General features: G+C 41.3%; 1 protein-coding gene across 7 annotated transcripts in view; it reads right to left on the minus strand.

Annotated features, from left to right (window-relative positions):
- Positions 1–3,541: 3,541 nt before the first annotated feature.
- CALD1 (caldesmon 1) overlaps positions 3,542–20,048 on the minus strand; it is a 191,889-nt gene continuing 175,382 nt past the window's right edge. For 4 of the 7 annotated variants that reach the window (XM_084262078.1, XM_084262073.1, XM_084262074.1 and 1 more), the window contains 9 exons: positions 19,236–19,407; positions 17,586–17,726; positions 9,962–10,005; positions 9,787–9,865; positions 8,415–8,555; positions 7,352–7,444; positions 5,497–5,574; positions 5,136–5,169; positions 3,542–3,715 (listed from right to left, as the gene is read on the minus strand). In XM_084262078.1, coding sequence (XP_084118204.1) covers positions 3,693–3,715; positions 5,136–5,169; positions 5,497–5,574; positions 7,352–7,444; positions 8,415–8,555; positions 9,787–9,865; positions 9,962–10,005; positions 17,586–17,726; positions 19,236–19,407 — 805 coding nt within the window. In that variant the 3' untranslated portion in view covers positions 3,542–3,692. The remainder of the gene's footprint in view (positions 3,716–5,135; positions 5,170–5,496; positions 5,575–7,351; positions 7,445–8,414; positions 8,556–9,786; positions 9,866–9,961; positions 10,006–17,585; positions 17,727–19,235; positions 19,408–20,048) is intronic. The other 3 variants (XM_084262079.1, XM_084262076.1, XM_084262075.1) reach the window with 2 other exon arrangements.

Consider the following 20,048-nt stretch of genomic DNA (forward strand, 5'->3'; position numbering starts at 1 on the left):
ATGAGAAGATGTACACTGTAGCTTAGCCTCGATGAGCCCTTCTGTACTTGGCTATCATTAAGAGCAGTTACTTGTCCTCCTTTTGTAGGAGGAGACCTCTAGCTGGTAGAAAAATGCATCAATAGGGCCAGGTCTTTTGTTACGATAGTTACAGAAATCTGATTTTGATTAGTACTAAGAAGGCAATGCCTCTTAATTTCCTTTTTTTCCTTGTCTTCCTTAATTAAATACATGTTTAACAAAACAACTGGGTTGCTTACAAGATTTTTTTATGTTATTTCCAGCGCAGTCATACTGGCTCATGAGTTGCCATCAAGGAATGCTGTCTTGGATTACTTTGTTTTTTACGTAGTTGGGATTTTATAGTGTGAATCTGTAACGCTTTAATACTTTATACAAATAAAGTTTGAATAAGAACAAAACTTAATCAGTGTAGTGCTTAAATGGTTTCATACAATTAGTTACAAAACGTGCCTGAAATCTTTTTTTAAAATTTTAATACAGATATAAGAGCTTGTTTCTAATTGCTGTGCAAGGACAATAGAGACTACTTGTGGCTTGTGCATCAAAGAGCTCCAGCTAGACCCTAAAGAACAAAGTTGTACCTATTACTCCCCATAACTCTGGGAATTGAACTCTGGTGTGGGAAGAGGTGAAAAGTTGAGGAGAGCATCACGCATCAGAATGCACCCAGCCAAACATAAGGGCTACCTACAAATTGGGACTGACTTGCTCTGAAGTGCCAATCACATAGTTATACTTTTGTACCTCTGCTGGCAGCATTCAGAACAAGACATCCAGACAAGGAGGAAAACAGCCATTTTTTTTAACAAACACACCCCCCGCAGAAGCAAGCCCTGAGGTAGCCTCCCAATTGCTTTGAAGTACCATTAGATATGCAATGCTAGGCCACAGCAAAGGCAGGATTGAAACAAGCTATTCTGTGGCATCTGCACATGGACAGGAGGAAGGCTGGCTTAGACACCAAGCGAGCTGCTGGGGAGCACAACTGAAGCTATGGTGGTGAAACTGGTGTTGCCTGAAAAAGTCACCGCATGGTAATAACATCCACCCCCAACAAAACTCACAGCACTCTTGGCTTTGCCACTGGGATTCATCTCTGGTGAACTCTGCCCAGAGGTTGTGCCAGCTGGGGGGAACAAGCCACAACCACACCACAGTTATCTCCTGAAAGTAGAACCGATTGTGCCCAGCACCTATCCACGCTCTCAAGACAAGGCAACAACCAGGAGCAAAAGCCACTTACCTAGATCAATGAGGAAAAGCACGGCTTCAGCAAAGATTGCAGAGAAGCATAGCAATACAGTTGCTCAGTACAAGGCAGGAGAACAGGCAGGCTTGCCAGCATACAAAGTCCTTGCAGGGTAAATCAGGCTGCAGGGATTATTTCTCGCCCAGCAGCTCAGAAAAGCTGCGCTCGCCGCAGCCTCCCCGGTGCTGCCAGGGGAGCTGTCAGCAGCCTGGCAGGGCTCTTTCGGATGACCATGACCTGGTTAGAGCAGGATGCTACCTGCTGCTGTGCTGCCATTAAGAGAGAACAAATGAAAGCAATACGAGGACAAGAGGGAAGCCAGCAGCTGCCCAGGCTTGGCACCCAGAGTCGCCCAGGCCCGGGAGCACATCCCACCACCGCAGACAGAAGCAATATGGCGGCGCTGACACAAACAGCAGGAAAGCAGCCAGCCGTGCCGCGAGGCCTGAACCTGCTTCGTCGGGCACGAAGACCTCTGGGCGATGCGCAGCTCCAGTCTTGTGCTGACAGGCATGACAATTAAGGCTTTTTAGGGGCTTTTTCCATTAAGAACATGTAGGTTAAAGCTGCTGATTTTACAACGTGGCTGCCTAGCGTAGGATAGCACAGCAGGAGAGAGATCCTTCAAAGTTCCTTGCAATGATGCCTTAATTCACCCGGCCTTAGCACTGTTCCTGTCCCGGTTACATCAACTGCCTCGTCCCTCCTCATTAACAAACAGGGGGCTGCTGATGGAAATATTCCATTTATTGTGGATGCAGTTTCAGAATACATTGTTTGAACAAATCATTTTTATTGCAGCTATTGGATGTATTTGAAAGAGTCAGAGGAGCATTTACAAAACCCCCAAACAGAAAACATGACAACTCACAGACAATGTCAGGCACGGTTTCACCCCCTGCAGATAACTATGTGCATCTCTCTATATGTAAACATGATGTTTCAGCCAAGCAGGGGGAGCTCATCTTTGGGTTGAAAGAGAACATTATGCTTCTTTAGGAAGAAGTTGGATGCTGTAAAAGATCGAAGTGGTGAAAAGGGAGATCCTAGTAGTTCCGATGCACAACAAAGCTGTCAACAACGTGCTCAGGGGCTACTTCAGTTGCTCAGTTTATGCCATCCATACACTGTAGGATGTAAATGCTAAACTGTATGGCATGTAAATTCTAACCAAGCTGACGTCTTATAGCCATGTGTTTACTATATACAAATGAAAACATCTGTAAATAAGATATTTGGGAGACAGAGTTAAAAAGAAGCATTATAAAGATAGAGGTTTACTTCATTTTAGGTGGATTTAGTGTACGGCACTGATGGATGGCAAGATTTAGTGTGCAGTCATTTGAAACAAGCTCCAACTGTGTTTAGGCTGTTTGTTTTTTTTTTTTTCTTTTTAATTATGGTAGTTTTATATAAATTAAACTACAATGTTTTATACAAGTGACCTATTTTTGACCCTCTATACCCTTACCTTCTCCTCTTTTAAAAACTATACTTTCTTTTTAATTACCCGTTACTGGGCAACTGACATTTAAAAATTTTTAATACTTATCTCACCATACCTCTAATGGCAATTATGAAATCTTACTATAGAAAAGTGTGTGATTTTTGTCTTTATTTTTTTAAGCTGTGATATTGGCTAATTATGTATGTTTATTACTAAATATAGTACTCTAGCATGTATTAAAGCATTCTACCATTAGTAGTGCCTTTAGGCTTAACTTTGTAAAGCTATGTGTGTGTATATATTCTAAATTGCATTTAGTTACTAGTCACTAACAACAAAAAGAAATATCAGTACCGCTGTCAGCTAACATAATCATCCAAATTTAGGTATTAACTTAAACTAGAATGGAAAAATTGATACTTAAAAAAGTATAAAACAAAAAAAAATTAAAACACGTTATTGATGCAGTATTTCTCATGACATGGGCAACTTACAGAAAATATTACATTGTCAACTAAAGATATTTCTTCCATGCCTTAGTCTAAAGTGCAGAAAGAAAGACTTCTGTATTACAAAAGCAACCATTGTTTTTATAGGTTTACTGCACACCTTTCTTAAGAAACTTCATGTTACAGGTATTTTGGGTTGACCTTTTATGCCAGTTGAAATCACTGTTAAGGTACGTAGTTAGTTATGACTATCAGTAGGAGAATCTATATATTTCACAGCATGGGTTTCTTTAGGAATAAAGGCTCTTGTGCAAAGGCAGTACTATTATGATGAATGTCTAGACTGATTATTAAATACAGTGCTAATATACATGGTTTTAACTGGGATAATGCAAAAAGACATTTTGGTAAATAAACATAAATATAAAAAGAACAATTTAGCACTTTTTCCTTTTCTTTTTTTTTGGTTTTTTTTTTTGTTTTCTTCCCCCCAACTGATTGGTCCAGCGTCTTTAGTGGCCTTCTATGGTTCTTGTCTCAAACCTGCTGAGAAAGAGAAAGATTAAAGATGGCTTGAAATAACCCAATGTAACTCTAAAACAGGGAAGGCATGGCTCTAGGTTTAACACTCAGCATGTAAGAAGGCAGGACACAAGCTGGATGCTGCTGCACTCCTGAAAGCCTCTTCCTCCTTGTCCTGCAACCCCTCTGCTGAAGCCTTCATCCCATTCAGCCTTAAAGCAAGGAGAGGCTCTGCAGTGTCCAAACCACTTGTCGGGCACTGCTCCCAAAGGCAGCGACATGTGACTGCTCACACCTTACATGGGAGCTGAGCAGTGCTGACACTGAGCAAGCCTGAAAACCCCTCTCCTAACAGCTCAGTTTGAAAAAGAGCAAGAGGAAGACAATTCCATTTGTGTGACTCTAAACCGGTAAGTTCAGATGTGTAACAGAACTCTGGCTTGTGAATCAAAATGTGTGCGTGGGTTATGTGTAGAAAACCAAGTTTTTCTGTATTCTTTTCATTCCTAGTGAAGAGTCCAAGGGATGTTGCAAGACTTCTTAAAGCCATTAAATTGATCAGTGAATGTCCATTCTTCCACACTGGTCCTGAGGCACATATTTCTTTTAGTTGATTTTATTTGGAGTGGTTTAGATTAAAACAAAAATTTTAGCAGCGCACTAAAGCTAGGAGGGGAACTTTGCCACTTTCTTTCCCTAAAACTATGTGACACTACCCAAACTAGCAGTTTCAAAATGACAGGACTCATTTTGCCTGGAAAAGAGGCTGATGCACAGCTCCAGCAAAAGCAGTGCTGCTGTTGAGCACGTTTCAACTGCGTTCCAGTCTGGGTATGCAGAAGCTCATGGGACTCTCAACCAACCAGAAGAATTCTGTTTAAAAATTAACACTGCTGAATTTCATCAGGCTTCACCATTACCCAGCAGCAGTGTTTAAAATCGGGTGCAATGCTCATTCTCAGTGGTACTGAAATCTTCCACTTCTGCTCAAATAGTGCTGCTGTAACAGCCTTGCTTTTTGGGTTTCATCTCCACTCACAAAAGGCATATCCATTCCTGCTGCAGCTTTTAAAAGAGCCCTTCCCAGATGCTGTGCATCCACTGTAATCAGTTAAATGATCGTCCCATTCCTTGAACCTCACACAGTTTAATGAGCCTCTCTAGCTACAGCAAACATACTACACATGTCGCTCGAAGAAAGCTTGGCGAACATGGCTGGAGCACTGCTAGCCCCCTGTCCTCCTAAGAAGATGATTTAGGCTTATTTCTCAAACATTTCATGTTTTGATGATATTGCAACAGAGCTTTTGAAAAGTAAAGGCAAAAAGGGTTTGGTTTTTGCATCGACACTGACAGCTGTAGAACTGCAAAACTGAGACGTGCCTGCAGGAAAGTACGGCCAAGTGTCTATTGAATAAGCAGGTGTGTGATTAGAATTACTTACCATTAGTCTCTGATTTTTTCCCCATAGCTGATACCTGTTTGAAGAAGTAATAACCCAATATTAAAGTTGAGTATGGGCAAACATAGATATTTATAGCAGGGGAAAACCAAAATCAAATCTATGCAAAGGACAGCCTTCCACATACAAAACAGCTCTGCAACACAGGAACGTAAGTCTCACACTGCCCATGGTTTTCTGTGCCCCACTGTACTTTCTTTTATAGATAACAAGGCAGGTTCATAACAAAAGCAACGTAGAGGCCTAATTCCAACTAATTGACCTCACGAAGGCGAACAGCACCTTCCCCCTAGAAAGCCTCCCACAGAGAGACGAGCCTTTTAACAATGAACTGAAGTGTTACCTTAGAAGGAGATGGCTTATCAACTGACTGCTTCTCCCAGAGATTGCGTTTGCCGGATACATCTCCTGGTTTTAAATCCTGTATTTTTAAATTAATATAAGGGAACAGAAACCAACATTAGTTCAGGCTTATTTTAATCTGGCAGAGAAAAAAATCAGAATGTGACTTCCTCATTAAAAAAAAGCTGAGGAGCATCCACCAGCAGTAAATATTACATTGTCTGTCAATTATAAAGCTCTTCAGAATGACACTTCACATAATGATCATAATTTACAGCCAGAGGTTAAGGATGCTGATGGTTAAGACTTTAAGCTAATTCTTGACTTCAAAAAGTGAGTTCAGGAGTAACAGAGGAAGGAAGCAAAATTGCTTCCAGTGGATAAAGCCACTTCCATAATCCTGAAATCATCTGGGATCTGTGATTTAGGTTCACCATAAAACTGAGACCTTTGCTCTGTATACTTTTAATTGAACATTGTTCCAAAACCCACAAGAATCTTAATGGTCACAAAAGCTTCAAACTATTCTTTATTTTGGTGAAATGTGATGAAGGTAAGAAAGCTATTTGCTAAGAAATTCTAGGTTTCTCTTTGATTTATCCTAGTAAAAAGAAAATAAAAATCACAATTACAGAGGTATGTCATTCTTCATAGTCAATTATGAACAGGTTTACCTGACCATCTTAGCAAACAGACCCCCAAAGAAGAAGAATAGGAGGAGGGCAGGTTCCTTCAAGCAGAGATATTGAAAGAAGAAAGAACAATCTATTGAGAGAGGGAAATGAACACATAGATAGAAACAGTTGGCTGAGGTGAAAACAGGAAGTCAGTTTTATATTATCTAAAAGATTGAACTTAAAAGAAAGGAAAATCTGGTGGCAGGTTCTGTGCTGTTTTTCAGAACAGGGATCACAATCACAGAATCACAGAATCATAGGGGTTGGAAGGGACCTCAAGAGATCATCAGGTCCAACCCCCCTGCCAAAGCAGGATGATTTCGTTTAGTATTCAATATCCACGTAGCCCCCAGTAAATACAGACAATGGGGACAACACTGCAAATTTTGAACTCTTCTTTGGGACAAACAGGAGTGTGAATTGAGCAAGTGTTTGTCAGGCTGCACCTTTTACAAAGGACAAGTGGACTGGCAGAAAAAGGCTTCACAAGGACACAGGAAGAAACCAGTTAAAACCCCAAAGTCATTAACACCATGATAAGTGCCCTGTCATTCTCCAATACAGATGCTTACAGCTCTGGTTCCTCATCCCTACTCTTCCCCACCCCACAATTACCTGTTTCTTTTTCTTCCTACATCCACACTGCTGCATCCCACACTCCTAAGTTACTACTTCAATAGCATTTTCTGCTCTGATTCTTGTTGAAGTAATGGGCGTTCTCAAGGGCCTTCATTAGAAACGGCATTTAGGCTCTTAAAGGATTAAAGTATTTCAGTTTTGTTTAAAAATATACTTGAAAGATTTTTACAGGGAAAGAGCCAAAGAACAAGTGTTTCACCCAGGGTATATGGCTAGGAATTTGTAAGTTAATGGCAGGCCTTTCACAGGTAGGTAAATGAATGTCCTTCACCAGAGAAGTGCTTCTCTGAGCACCGGCTTTTTAGAGCATCCCTAAGCTTTAAGGTGAGAACTGCCTTGTTTTACTTACACAGGCACCACACACCCCCTCCCTTCCCTTTCTCATTATCCAGGAGTCAGCAGCCAGGGGGTCTCTGTGAGCTTCCAAAAGAGGACAGGCAGCAAGTTTCCTTCAAAGACCATCAGCTGGTTGAGGAAGCACCATCACCACCTCTGCCCCAGGATGAAAACCACCCACTGAAAGTTGTTGCATTTACTTACAGAAGGTTTTGGAGCAGATGACTTGCTCTCTGGGGTCTTGGTTAACCATTCATTGATACGACTGGAGACACCAACCTTCAGTCCAGCAGTTTCCTGAAAAATAGTAAAATCTGATCAGAAGACTTTCAGAAGAGCTTTTTTTTTATGGTTTTTTTATGTTTTCCACAGTTTAGATTTAAAACCAAAGCGAAGCCTGAATTTAACAAGAGGTTCTCACTGAGACTCTGGCTTGCTATGAGTCATCCTGTGTACCATGAAGATACTCTGACCTACACAGTACTACTTACCACCCTTTAGTTTTCAGTAACGATAAATATGGGCTGAAGAATAATTTCCACTTTTGTGCTAACCTAGGAATAAACATTAGACATGCTGAGTCTGTCATAACCCCAAACACCAAAGAAACTAAAAGCTTGGGGTCTGTGTCTACATTTTTGTTTTGTTAATTTTTTTTTAATTTTTTTTAATTTTTTTTTTAAATAAAGGAGTTGAGCAGCCTAAACATAAATCATTAAAATAAGTCTTTAAAAGCTTAGAACAAATCACTGAAATTTTATGTCTCTCTGTAATAACCCCCTTCAGTCCATCGTTCAGCTTTTTTGGCTATGATGAACACTCATCAATTCACATCAAATTATAGAAAGGAAATGTTGCCTTAAGGATTTATGTAGGACAGATAAAGATCACACAAATGCTTCTATGCACAGTCTATAAAACATTATCATTATTGCCTGTTTAATCCTCCTCTGCCCCGCAAAAGAATCTTTCCCAACACAAAGAATTTCTTTGTACTCTGCTTGAAATACCCAGATATATTTGTCTAAGATATCTGATGTGGTTCTGGAATGTCTCATAACTTAGCTCAGTATGTCACTGAATTCTTCCATTATTCTCAATATCACAGCCACGCGATTTCGTGGGTTTCTGAGGACCTTGGGATCCTTTGGGATATTCTTCACCAGTGATGTCAACAGGAGCAGCCAGGCTTACTCACAGGAACGTGAATGGCAAGGTCAGGGCCAAAACGTAACTCTATAATCATTATGTAAAATTAAACACTTACCTTATTTGGTGTTCCTGTCCCAGAGGGTGATGAAAAAACATTCCCTTTCTCCCACATGCTCTTGATATTACGGACGCCCTCAGCTGGAACTGGAAGGTCGGAGGGTGCTGGCTTAGCTGGTCTTCCAGCCTTTGTGCCCTGCTGAAGAATTGAGGCCAGTTGGTGTTTGGCCTTAAGCTGGAGTCCCAGGGTGCTTTGACTCTGGGGCAATGCTGGGGAATGCAGCACCTGTAAGTGGCTCTAGGGATGATCATGCAAAGATGGAAAGAAGTACCCAGCTCAGGAGACGCCACTGAGACTCTCCCTGCTTTTGATTTGCAGTTGCACCCTCGAGCTGACAGGCTATGAAAATTGCAGTAATTTTGATTTTTGAATTTGTTACAGTTCTAAATCTCATGGCAAACCACAGCTCTGCACACAACTGCTCCAAGGCTCTCATTTGTCCTCTTTCAAGTCTCAGCACCTGCACCCTGTAAGCATGACTCCTTCAGGAATACTGGTTCAGTGTTTATGGGTTGACAAACACTGATTTCACCATTATATAAATTTATGACAGATGGAGCTGTAGCTCCAAACCATCTATCCTCATTAAGGAGTTTAACATCAAACTCTTGTGCCAAATCAAAGCACTCTAAGCTGGCCATATCTCACCCAGAAAGGCACAGTGAAGCAGGAGCACAGAAGCTGCATGCTCCTTCTTTGATGAGATGGGAACTACTGGGTGCCATGATAACATTTCTCTCTGGTGGTCTGAGCTACCTTCAGCTTTTCAGTGTAACATAGGTGCTGGAGGCAAGCCTGACTGATTCAGAGCTGTCAGGCATGTGCTTTTTTCACTGGGAGCTGACACACAACTCCACCACTGACAAGCTCCCTAGCAGAAAGGTTAAACAGCAGACACAGGGGAAAAAAAGTCCTTGTTAATTGATTTTTAATTACTAAATTGTCCTTTAAGTTAAAGGATAATAAATTTTAACCAATTAATACCTTATATCTTATATGTGAATTGGAGGAGAAAAAAAAATCCATCAGGGAATGAGTAAGTGCTAGATTGCAATCACAGCTTTTAAGACATCTTTTTTAATACTACTGTATTCTTGTGACTGTCACTCGAGATGCTGAGGCCTTCAAGAGCTACTCCAAGCAGAGTAAATTGCAGCATGAAAGGAAGACAAGAATCTGAGGCTTTGTTTAGAGATACATCTAGATGTTGGTTAGGGGTGTGCCCTCAAGCATTTTGCTCTGGAAGTCACCTTGAAAAAAAGAGTTTGTGACCAAAAATTCCTGCAATCCTTGAACCACAGAACATATGCTGATTAAAGTCCCAAAAGCCCTTAGTAGCTAGAGCCATCGTGATCTGGAACTAGCTTACCTCAATCGCACTAGTGTATTGCTCAAGTCTACTGTCAATCTTTGAGACAACCGCTGCTGCGTGGGCAGGTTTCATACCACTATAGGAAGTAGGGGAAAAAAAAGATAAAAAGAATTGATTATTCCCTCCAATTAAACATCCTGTTTTGACTGAGCCTACTATTTTATTGCTTTACCTCTTCTGAGCGGATTTGTTCAAAAATTCTGCTCGCTCCTCTATCTAGAAAAGAAAGAAACAAGAGTTAAAAGTTTAAAGTTAATAAAAAGGCAGCCTCTATCGGGTCAGGCTAAAATGTCATTTTAAATGCCAAAAGGTCAATCTGAAAGAGGTGCATTCCAACAGAAATCACTACACACACACACACACACAGATTCTATAGGTAGGACCCTATTATGCTACAGATCCATAAGGGTGGATATATTTTCTGCATTAATGTTTGCATCCTGCACATTTCTTCAGTGCCTCACTTGTAACAGGAGAATAATCCAGCAAAACAGAGAGGAGAAAAGAGAAGTTTATTTTATGAAAGGAGTTGATATTCACAAAACCTATGTCAAATTTCTTCATATTTCCCACATAAGAGCAAGTATGTCTCTCTTGAGAGAGAGAGCAGATTTAATAAAGTTTTTTCCGATTTGAGACATCAGACTAGGCCAGGTTTGGAGCTCAGCCATGTACCCCATCTCATGCATGTCTTTGCAGGACACTGACAATTTAATTTAAGGTCCAAAAAACCAATCAAACTGCATTCTGCTCATGGTTCAACAGGGTCACTGTTGAGTCAATATCTACCAGCTGTTATTATACAAACTGGTATCTTATTTTTCATCATTATTTTCTACTTTGTGCATAGGGAAATTTTGTAATGTTTCCAGGGAAAAAGAATCATGAAGGTCTCATACAACTTATGCCAAATCTCTCCATAATTTGAAAACACAAAGACTCCATCCCTGAATAAAGTTCTAAAGCTTCACACAATACAGGGGGTCTCTATTTGCATTCCAGGTCAAGAAATACTTTAATCAACTTCCTCATGTCTCTTCCACATTGCGTTGTTCCACTTCTTGCCCCAAGCATGACAAGTTCACTCAGGAGTAAAATACACACAAGCAACTCCAGGGAACAGAAAGTATTATTAATCAGCTTGGCCGGATTCCTGCGTATATCTTGGTGTCAGTATGGGCTGTCTACTTTCAAGTTACTTCCACGGTGACTGCTTGGCATCCGTGCCTTCAAAGCAAGGCAATGACAGCCACTCCTTTAAACGGTTCTCCCCAGTGCCCTTCGCATCCAGGCTGCAGCAGGACACTAATCCCCCCGCAGTCCCACCAGAGGGCACGCAGGTTTTATCTCTCAAGCCATCACAAGCAAAACTTCGGCAGTTCACTTCATTACAGAATCTGCCAAACAAGCTCACTGGAGGAACTCCAGCCGGCATCATTCCAGTGCAAAGGCACCTCTAAAACAACACGTACAACTTACAGATTAATTTACATTAACCATTTTACTTGCCAATATATGATCTAAAGAGAGCCCCAAGTGGAAAGATAGGCCGATATGTACCGACTGTTTCATGCATTGTTGTCAGGAGGTGGCAGCCACACACCAGGCAAGAGCTGAAGAGTCTGCACACCCTCATAGTCGGGAGCTGCTGGTCTTCCTCTGCCAGCCTTAACAGTTTCCAACTTAGTTTCACCCAGAGGAAATATATATAGTCGGTATTACCATAAAACGAGCATGTAAATTAATTGATTAAAAGTGATTGAATAGATCTGTGATGGAAATGTAAAATGTGGGACCTCCCCTCAGTAGGAAAAATTTCCCACAACATTGATTTCTGTGCCATAAGCAGCAATGAATCAAAATTATGGACTATCCCAACAGGAGATGCTGGTTTCTCCCATGCTCTCCATGAATAGGAGAACTCCTGACTGCATCAGTAAAACCCTGGCTGGCAGCAAGGAGGAAGAATATGGACTATCTCAAACAACCAGGACTAAAGGTAACCATCTAACAATTAATATAAAACATCTTCTAATATAGAGGAACTGAAATCTTTTGAAATCTTTCAAGAGGGACAGATCTCAGAAGATGCTAACAGTAAACTGTTTCTAATCTTCCTGTGTTCAGGATGGAGAGATGTTTATACACAGCAGGAAACTCCGTGGCAGTAGTCACTGTTGTAAGAAGAGGACAGGTTCGACGGGGGAGACGGACATGTATTCTTGGGGCTCAATAGAAAGGCATGGGGTCATTCTTTGCCTGCCAGAAACAGAGGGTCTCAGAGCACCTGCTGTGGCATCAGGAATAAGTCAGGGATTGTGTGGAACAGGAGAGTGAGGAAGCAAACCAGAAAATAAGCTAAACAGGAAAGCAGAGTTCGGAAGCGAGTCCCGGAGCTGAGCATGGACCTCTTCCCGAGGAAACAGGTGCTTTGTGTAGAGGGATAATACATTTTTTGCACCTTTGTATGAGAATTTGTTCTAGAGCATCTTCCTCAAAGCACAGTATGTGTGGGACAGGAGCATACATTGAATACACTCAGGGCAAACACACCTGTGTACACACATGAGTTCAACATATGAGTCAAAGAGATTTAGACTGCACAGCAACACCTAAAGTTCACTTATCCACTGCAGACCACACAAACACCATGCAAAGTATTTAAAATGTTTAGCACATACAGTAAACAGTATTACAAAATAGATCTGTAAGAGAAATAGGCAAAGCAAGGTAGTTAGCACAAAATGCAAGATATTTCCTCAATTTGAGACTAGGAAACAAGCACAATCCTTTTGTTGCATTCATTGTAAGAATAAAATTTTGCTGCATTAGTTTTAACAGGATCTTGTTAAATACCTCGGACCATGTTTTATCACCATGGAATACTTTCCAATGCCGCTGACATAAAACACACATGTACTCCAAAAATTCAACTGCTGGCCTCTAATTAAATTATGAGCAGAAAGAAAGAACATGGGATTTCAGGCTGCATTTTTCCCACCTAATCTCAGTTAAGTTTTTAGTCAAAATTACTCATTTGGGTTCTTTCTATACTTAGTGGAGAGGCAGAGGAGCTCACTTCACCCTAGGAAAAGTCAGATTGCTTGTCCACTAAGGGCAGCTCCTGCTCTATTAACTACCAAAGAAGCTTTGATCAGGCAACAAAATACTTAGATGCACATTTACCCTTCTGCTGGTAAAGTCAGATGAATTGAAACCAACACACATAATTCAAAACCACGCAAAGTTTGACATCTGATTAGTGCCTTACTCAACAGGGTCAGCACATACAAGTGGCAAGGGATAAATTAAGGAAGATGTTGTAGAGATATATGTATGCACTTCTCCATATTCAATATTAGATAGACATATAGAGCCAAAGAGTTTTCTGCTTCTGGAAACCACTCCAGCAGCAAGCAGGCTGGGAGGAGACATAGTCGGAACCGATGAACCCAACTGACAAAAGGGATATTCTGCATCATATGACATCATGTTCAGCATATAAAGCAGGGGGAAGTAGTAGTAAGTGGGAGATGTTTGGAATTATGCCTTCCCAAGTAACCATTACACATGATGGAGCCCTGCTTTCCCAGAGATGGCTGAACACCTGCCTGCCTGCAGGAAGCGGTGAATGAATTCCTTGTTCTGCTTTGCTTGCGTGTGCGGCTTTTCTTTCCCTATTGAACTGTCTGTATCTCAACCCATGGGTTTTCTCACTTTTACCCTTCTGATTCTCTTCCCCCATCCCACCATGGAGGTGACTGAGCAGCTGTGTGGTGCTCAGCAGCCAGCTGGAGTTAAACCCCAGCTGGTAATAAAGCACCACACCACCGCCACTCACTCACTGACCCTCTCCCTCCTGCTCCGTCCTTCCAGTGGATTGGGGAGGAGAATGGGAAAAAGACCAAGTTCATATTCCACTAGGTGGAAGAACCTAGTGGAAATCCATCTGAGTGGCAGTCCCTGAGAGTAAAGTAGCTCTCTCACATGCTCTTTTGCTTCATTAAACAGAGTCAGGCTTTTTCCTGCTGTCATCAGCATCTGCGCAGAGAGTTCCAATTTACTCCGACTTACCTGCCAGGCTACAGTGCTGCCATCAGCACCAAAGATGGGGGATAAACACATCACAAATCTTATCACTCCATCTGTCCTCTGCTGCAAAAAGTAGTTCATCTAGGAAGAATTGATTGTGTGGAGCCTAATTCCTTCCAGTGACTTTGCCAATTGTCAGGTATTGAGAGCAATAAGAAGATAGGACAAGACAGGACTCTTGGGAATGAAAAAAACCCAAAAACCTAAAGCCCTGAAAAGCCCTATCTTCTGGCTTATCTGTCAGCATTGCCTTGTAGAAAGCACAGGATGCCAACATCAGCCTGTGTTTCCCAGAAGACATTTTCTACAAAGACAGGAGATATCCCAGGCTCCCGGCCTCCTGCCATTGCTTCCTCCCTGAGCTGCTTTTGCATTTCTGTAGTGGTGGAGTTCACCCCCAAGAAAAGACTTAGTGCTGAAATATCCTGTTCTCTCCTGATTAACCTAGAGAATAGTTATACAAGAAGTCAGTAATACTCCTTCCCAAAGTAAACATAAACTTGTCTAAAACCAAAAATGAACAAAGATTATGCAGAAAATCTGATTCTTCTACTGCAGCACCATTTGTGTGAACCAAACTGGGAAAAGCACTAGCTAGAGCAGAATGAGAAAGCAGCAGAGATTGTTCCAGTCTTTGTCCTTGTTACAAACAAAGAAATAAAGAAAAAAAAAGAGGGGACATTTGCTGAACAGAGGTTTTGTACGGCTGCTACCACCCACAGGGGAAAGGCAGGTAACACACAACACTCCTTTTCAGTTTATCTCCCCTTCTTTCCTTTGGTCTCGTAGTTCACTCGGTAAACAGCATGACCTAATTTCCTCATCTAAGTCACTCCTAGGAACTGTTTTTCTTCCCTAAAACTCATTGCATCAGAAAGGACAAAGAGGAGTAAAAGATGCTTTGCCAGATAGAGATCTAGGAGAACTCAGAATGTGCCCATAGAATCACAGAATGGTTTCAGTTGGAAAAGTCCTTCAAGCTCATTGAGTCCAATCATCTATCTATCCCAGCTAGGTCCAACACTAGACCATGTCACCAAGTACAATATCTACTCTTCTTTCAAACATCTCCAGGGATGGTGACTCAACCACATCCCTGGGCAGCCTGTTCCAATATCTGACAATCCTTTCAGTAAAGAATTTTTTCCTAATGTCCAACCTAAACTTCCCCTGGTGTAACTTCAGACCAGTACCCCTTGTCCTGTCACTAGTGACCCAGGAGAAGAGATCAACCCCACCTCACTAGAGAAAGATGAGGTCTCTGAGGCTCCCTTGTTTCATTATTAATTTCAACTGCCAACCCACAACTGTGCATTTAGGGCTCTCACATGACACATCTAACCAGATGATACTTTAATCAAGGGAGAAAATATGTGCCAGATGCTTTACAAGTCAAAAGATGGGCAGTGCATAACAAGCAATGAGAAAGCTGTATACCAACCAGCTTAGACCAGCCTGAGAAGTATGTCCAAATGAAAGGAAACAAAATATACTGTCTTCTAAAAAAACTGGAGTTTGACATAAAATTTGACATCAGGTCATTAAAATGAGATTATTCCCTCCTTAGCTATTGGCCACAGATGGCCAAGAAACAATTTAGGGTGTTAAGTTCAACAGCATTACATACCTACCCTGGCCACCCACAGGCACTGAAGTGGAATATGTACAGTATCACAAATTTCTCACAGAGAAACAGAAAAAGCATGTAGAGATTTGCATTTATGAGGGTTTGTAACAAACAACTTCTACCTAACAAGCCATAAATCCCAGCAGCAATTATCATCATTAAAAAATTGGACCTGGGATGCTTAACATTTGGAAAATTCCAGCTTTCCTCTAAAAACATATTTAGTAGAATAGTGTAGCATCAGTCCAAAAAGCTCTCTGAGAGCTATTAACCTCCTGCCAAAACCAGTGTTTTTTCCCACTCTCCCCAAAATTATGATCTATATCTTTCTACTATGCATTTTCAAGTATAATTTCCTCTTTTCTGAGTCATCTGTGAACTAAAGCTCCAAATGCATGTCATGAAAGACATCTCAATAAAAAGAAAGAAGAAAAAGAAGGCCTGCAAGGCGGGCTGGGAAGAAGCCGCACATTTATTGTGTCTGTTATTGATGTGGCCTTTTGCAAACGTAATGGCAAGACTGGGTTTATCTAACAGGAGCAGGTTGTGAAGCTTGAAGATCTTTGTTTACAGCTGTATGCAGTCTGCCCTTGTATTTTCAGGCTCAGATGTGGCTGAGAAATCTAAGGCAAAACCAGTCAGAAGCATTTGAACGCTGTATTTGCTAGAACAGGACCCCATATCAGCACAGGGCTGAAACTCCAGATGGGTTCAAACTGTAGCTCTCTATAAGTGAAAAGGTAATTTTGACTAAATGCAGTTTATCACTCAACAAATACTGTTCTTAATCCCATGGTCATCCACTTCATGGCCCAATGAGCTGATAACCTCCTGCCTGGATCTCTTCTCTCCTAATGCCCACTTAGGGGCCTTTTTTGACACACATTTTGGATTCTTAAATAACTAATGACACAAAATGAGAAAAGGAAAGGCTAGTTAAAAACAATTAATAGATCTTTAGTTTGAGCTTGAGCTGAGAAAGCAGCTGGACCGCATACCATAACAAAGTTCCCAATAATTTCAGTGGGGCCAGGATTCTTCTACCATGCTGAAAGGCCATTTAATTGATTTATTTGACTTCAAATATAATATAGGCCACAGAAGACCACTTAGAAATTCCTGCAGCAGCAGAACAGAGTTTTTTTCTCTGTTATGTAAGAAAATGAAATCCAGTCCAGTAATTCTAGAGGCTATTTTTAGGGAGATCAGACATAAGCTAGAATTCCCATATGGGGCAGTTTCAATTAACGATGATTAGGCTGAATATGCTTAAAGACAAAGTAATCTAGCAAGGAAGAAAGAAAGCATGGAGGTGAAAGGAGAGAGAGAGAGAGAACATTTGTGATCTTTATCTATTCCACTTCAGAAAGCACTCCTATAATAAATCAACATTGAAAATCAACACAGTAATACAGCTCTAAGCTTAAAAAAAAACCCAACTCTTGAAGGTGAAGATAATTTTTAGATATGTTTGCCCATAGAATGTAACCAGCAGGTCAAGAAAGGTGATTCTCCCCTCTTCTCCACTCTCATGAGACCCCACCTAGAGTACTGTCTTCAGCTCTGGGGCCCCCAACATATGACAGACATGGAGCTGTGGGGGCTATTTCAGAGGAGGGCCACAAAGATGATCAGAGAGCTGAAGCACCTCTCCTAGGAAGATAGGCTGAGAGAGATGGACTTGTTCAGTCTGGAGAAGAGAAGGGTCCTGGGAGGCCTTATTGTATCCTTCAGTACCTAAATGAGGCTACAGGAAAGTTGGAGAGGGACTGTTTAGAGGTAGTGATAATGGAATAAGGAATAATGGATAAAGGAATAATGGCTTTAAGCTGAAGGCAGGAAGATATAGAATAAATAATGGGAAAAAATCTTCTTTGTGAGGCTGGTGAGGCCCTAGAATAGGCTGCCCAGAGAAGCTGTGGCTGCCTCTCCCTGTGGTGTTCAAGACATGGTTGGATGGGATTTTGGGCAACCTGGTCTAGTGGAGGGTGTCCCTGTGTTTTGTGTCTGGCTGCTGGTTTGGGCTGCAACACCCATTACTTTTTATGTACTACATAGATGTTAGTGAAGAGGTTACCTTGAGAGATGAACCTTTAGCACCGAAACATTTAAATGGCTTCTTGTCTTCAGATACACCATCTTCTGGCATCTTTTGACGTTTCTCAGCAGCTTCAGCCCTTCTCCTTTCAATTTCTTCCTTCATCCTCCTCTTTTCCTCCTTAAAAAAATATGAATAGTCACTTATTCTTTCAGAAACTGCATCACTATTACAGAGCTTTGCCGTCCTGCAAACATTGACCAAATTTTCTAAGAACAGGTTTTTATACCAGTCAAAAAAGTTCAGTGACCTAACTAAAATCTAGCACTGTATTGCTGCTAATCCATCACAGTAGTAAGGAAGTAGGGAAGATAGCTGTAGTCTGCCCTGCTTTAGCGTCTCCTCACAGTGAGGTCACCAGATTTATTGCTATTTAAAGGGAGAATAAAGCATTCATAAAAATACTCAAATTCAATTTCTCTGTACCCTCATGCACCACCTTTGTTCCATTATGTTCGTCTACTTCGGTACTTGTGCCAATATTAATACTTCACAAGGAAAAATCAGTAGGTGCTCAAAAGAGTGCAGAGTAAATGATTACAGTTTTCCCTCCAAAGAGATAACAGGAATTTTGTACTTCATAAGCTACAAGTCAATCAAAAAGCCCTCAAAACATGATCAAACACTGTGAGCACTGGTCAGCAGGGACTGAGCAGCAAGGTATTTTGCAATGTCAGCATCTATCCAGTTCTACTGTAAAAGAGCTCAGTAGATTAAAGAAATTGACATTCAGCTGCCAAACACTTATTATTCATCTACCATTTGTTTTCCAAACAACTGAGTTTCCTAAATGATGCACCAGAGATCTGGAAATCCTACTTAGAGATTCCCTTGGCAGAGGGAGTACAAGCAGATGTGTCTGGGTCCTCAATATTTGAATAGACAAGAATATCTTCCTGATGAGACCTAGCCCATCAGAACTATATATAACATTACATTCCATCTCACCTGCAGCAGATGGATTTTGACATGCACTATGTTACTCAATCTGAGTAATGTCAAAAAGACACCCCAAATAATTCAAGAACTCTGTGGCTATAAAGCTGTCCCCAACATTCTGCATCCCCAAGAAGAAATCTGCAACTATCACAGATGAAATCCTGACTCATGAAGACATTTATTAGACCAGTCTTTCCTGAGGATTTGGTCACTTGCTATAAAATATGGCATACTTGCAGTTAAATCTGAAAGCTAGAAACCAGGGTTATTTTAATGTTGGTAGCATATTGGAAATAAAAATCTGTTGTAACAGACCATCTCCCAACAGACAGTAAGAAACAGTGATGCCCAGAAGAGCACACAACCCAGAGAGGACCCAGATAAAGGGTGTAATTCGAAGCAAAGTCACAGCAGCAATTCCCCACACAGCAACTTCAGATCCAAGGAGGAGAAGAATGCTTTGGCCATACGCTTAGGTTTGGACTTTCCTTCCTTGTTCCACACTCCTTCCTCATCTATAAGCCTCATTCCATGCTTTTGTCAAATACAGACCCACCAGCCCCACCAACTTCTTTGTCTAGAAGTGTCTGTGCAGACACTGCTGTAAAGAGTTATCAACTAATGCAAGGCAAGGGAAGTCAGAACTACAAGGGAATAAAATTGGAGTAATATTTTGTATTTTACACTAACCTCCTCTCTGGCTTTTCTCTCAGCCTCCTCTTGCTTCTTCTTCTGCTCCTCTTCCTCCAGGACTTTCCGGCGCTCCTCCCGCTTTTTCTTCAGTTCATCCAGCTCTGCTGCTGCCTCCTGCTGCTTCTCCTTCAGCTTCTCAAACTCCTCGGCCCCTTTCAAGTTGGAGCGTCTAGGAAAGAAGCAAAAGTGAAGGTGATGCTCCGTGGGTGTTCCCTTCCTGGCTGGAGCTACCTGCTGCCAGGCGCTCACCAGCAGCACGAGAGGCTGGCATTCAAAGATATTGCTTCATAAGACCTTGTGCTCCTTGCAAACTATGACAGGTCCAGATCAATTTCATCAGGAGTTAGTAGGCTGGGATACCACAAGGAGAACATCTCCCATTCACTGCCAGTGAGGAAGGAGTGTCTTGTGTGGTTGTGTGCAGAGGAGCTGTAGTTGTACCACCCTGCCTGACAACCCGGGTGACCTGCATTTTTAAGAGAATTCAGTAACTGAGCCTGAAATACTTAACATCTCTTGTCACAAGAGGTATCGCATCTCATCACCATCTCAGTGGAATACAGGAAACTGTCAGTTTCATACCTCTGCTCTGCAGTTTGTGTACAGAGGAAACACTTCCAAAAGCACGTTATACTTCATACAGAAAACAAAGCAATGGAAAGCCATAACTAATTCCTCTGTGTTTATTTTAAATGAGATAAATTTGCATATAAAAAACTCACAGCAAAAATATACTATGTCCTGAGTCATAAAAGATGCACCAGTCCTTTGCTTTCAAAAGCAAGTATTTTTCATAAATCATTTAGAAAA

Source organism: Gallinula chloropus (assembly GCF_964237585.1).
Source record: "Gallinula chloropus genome assembly, chromosome: 1".
NCBI classification, from domain to species: Eukaryota; Metazoa; Chordata; class Aves; order Gruiformes; family Rallidae; genus Gallinula; species Gallinula chloropus.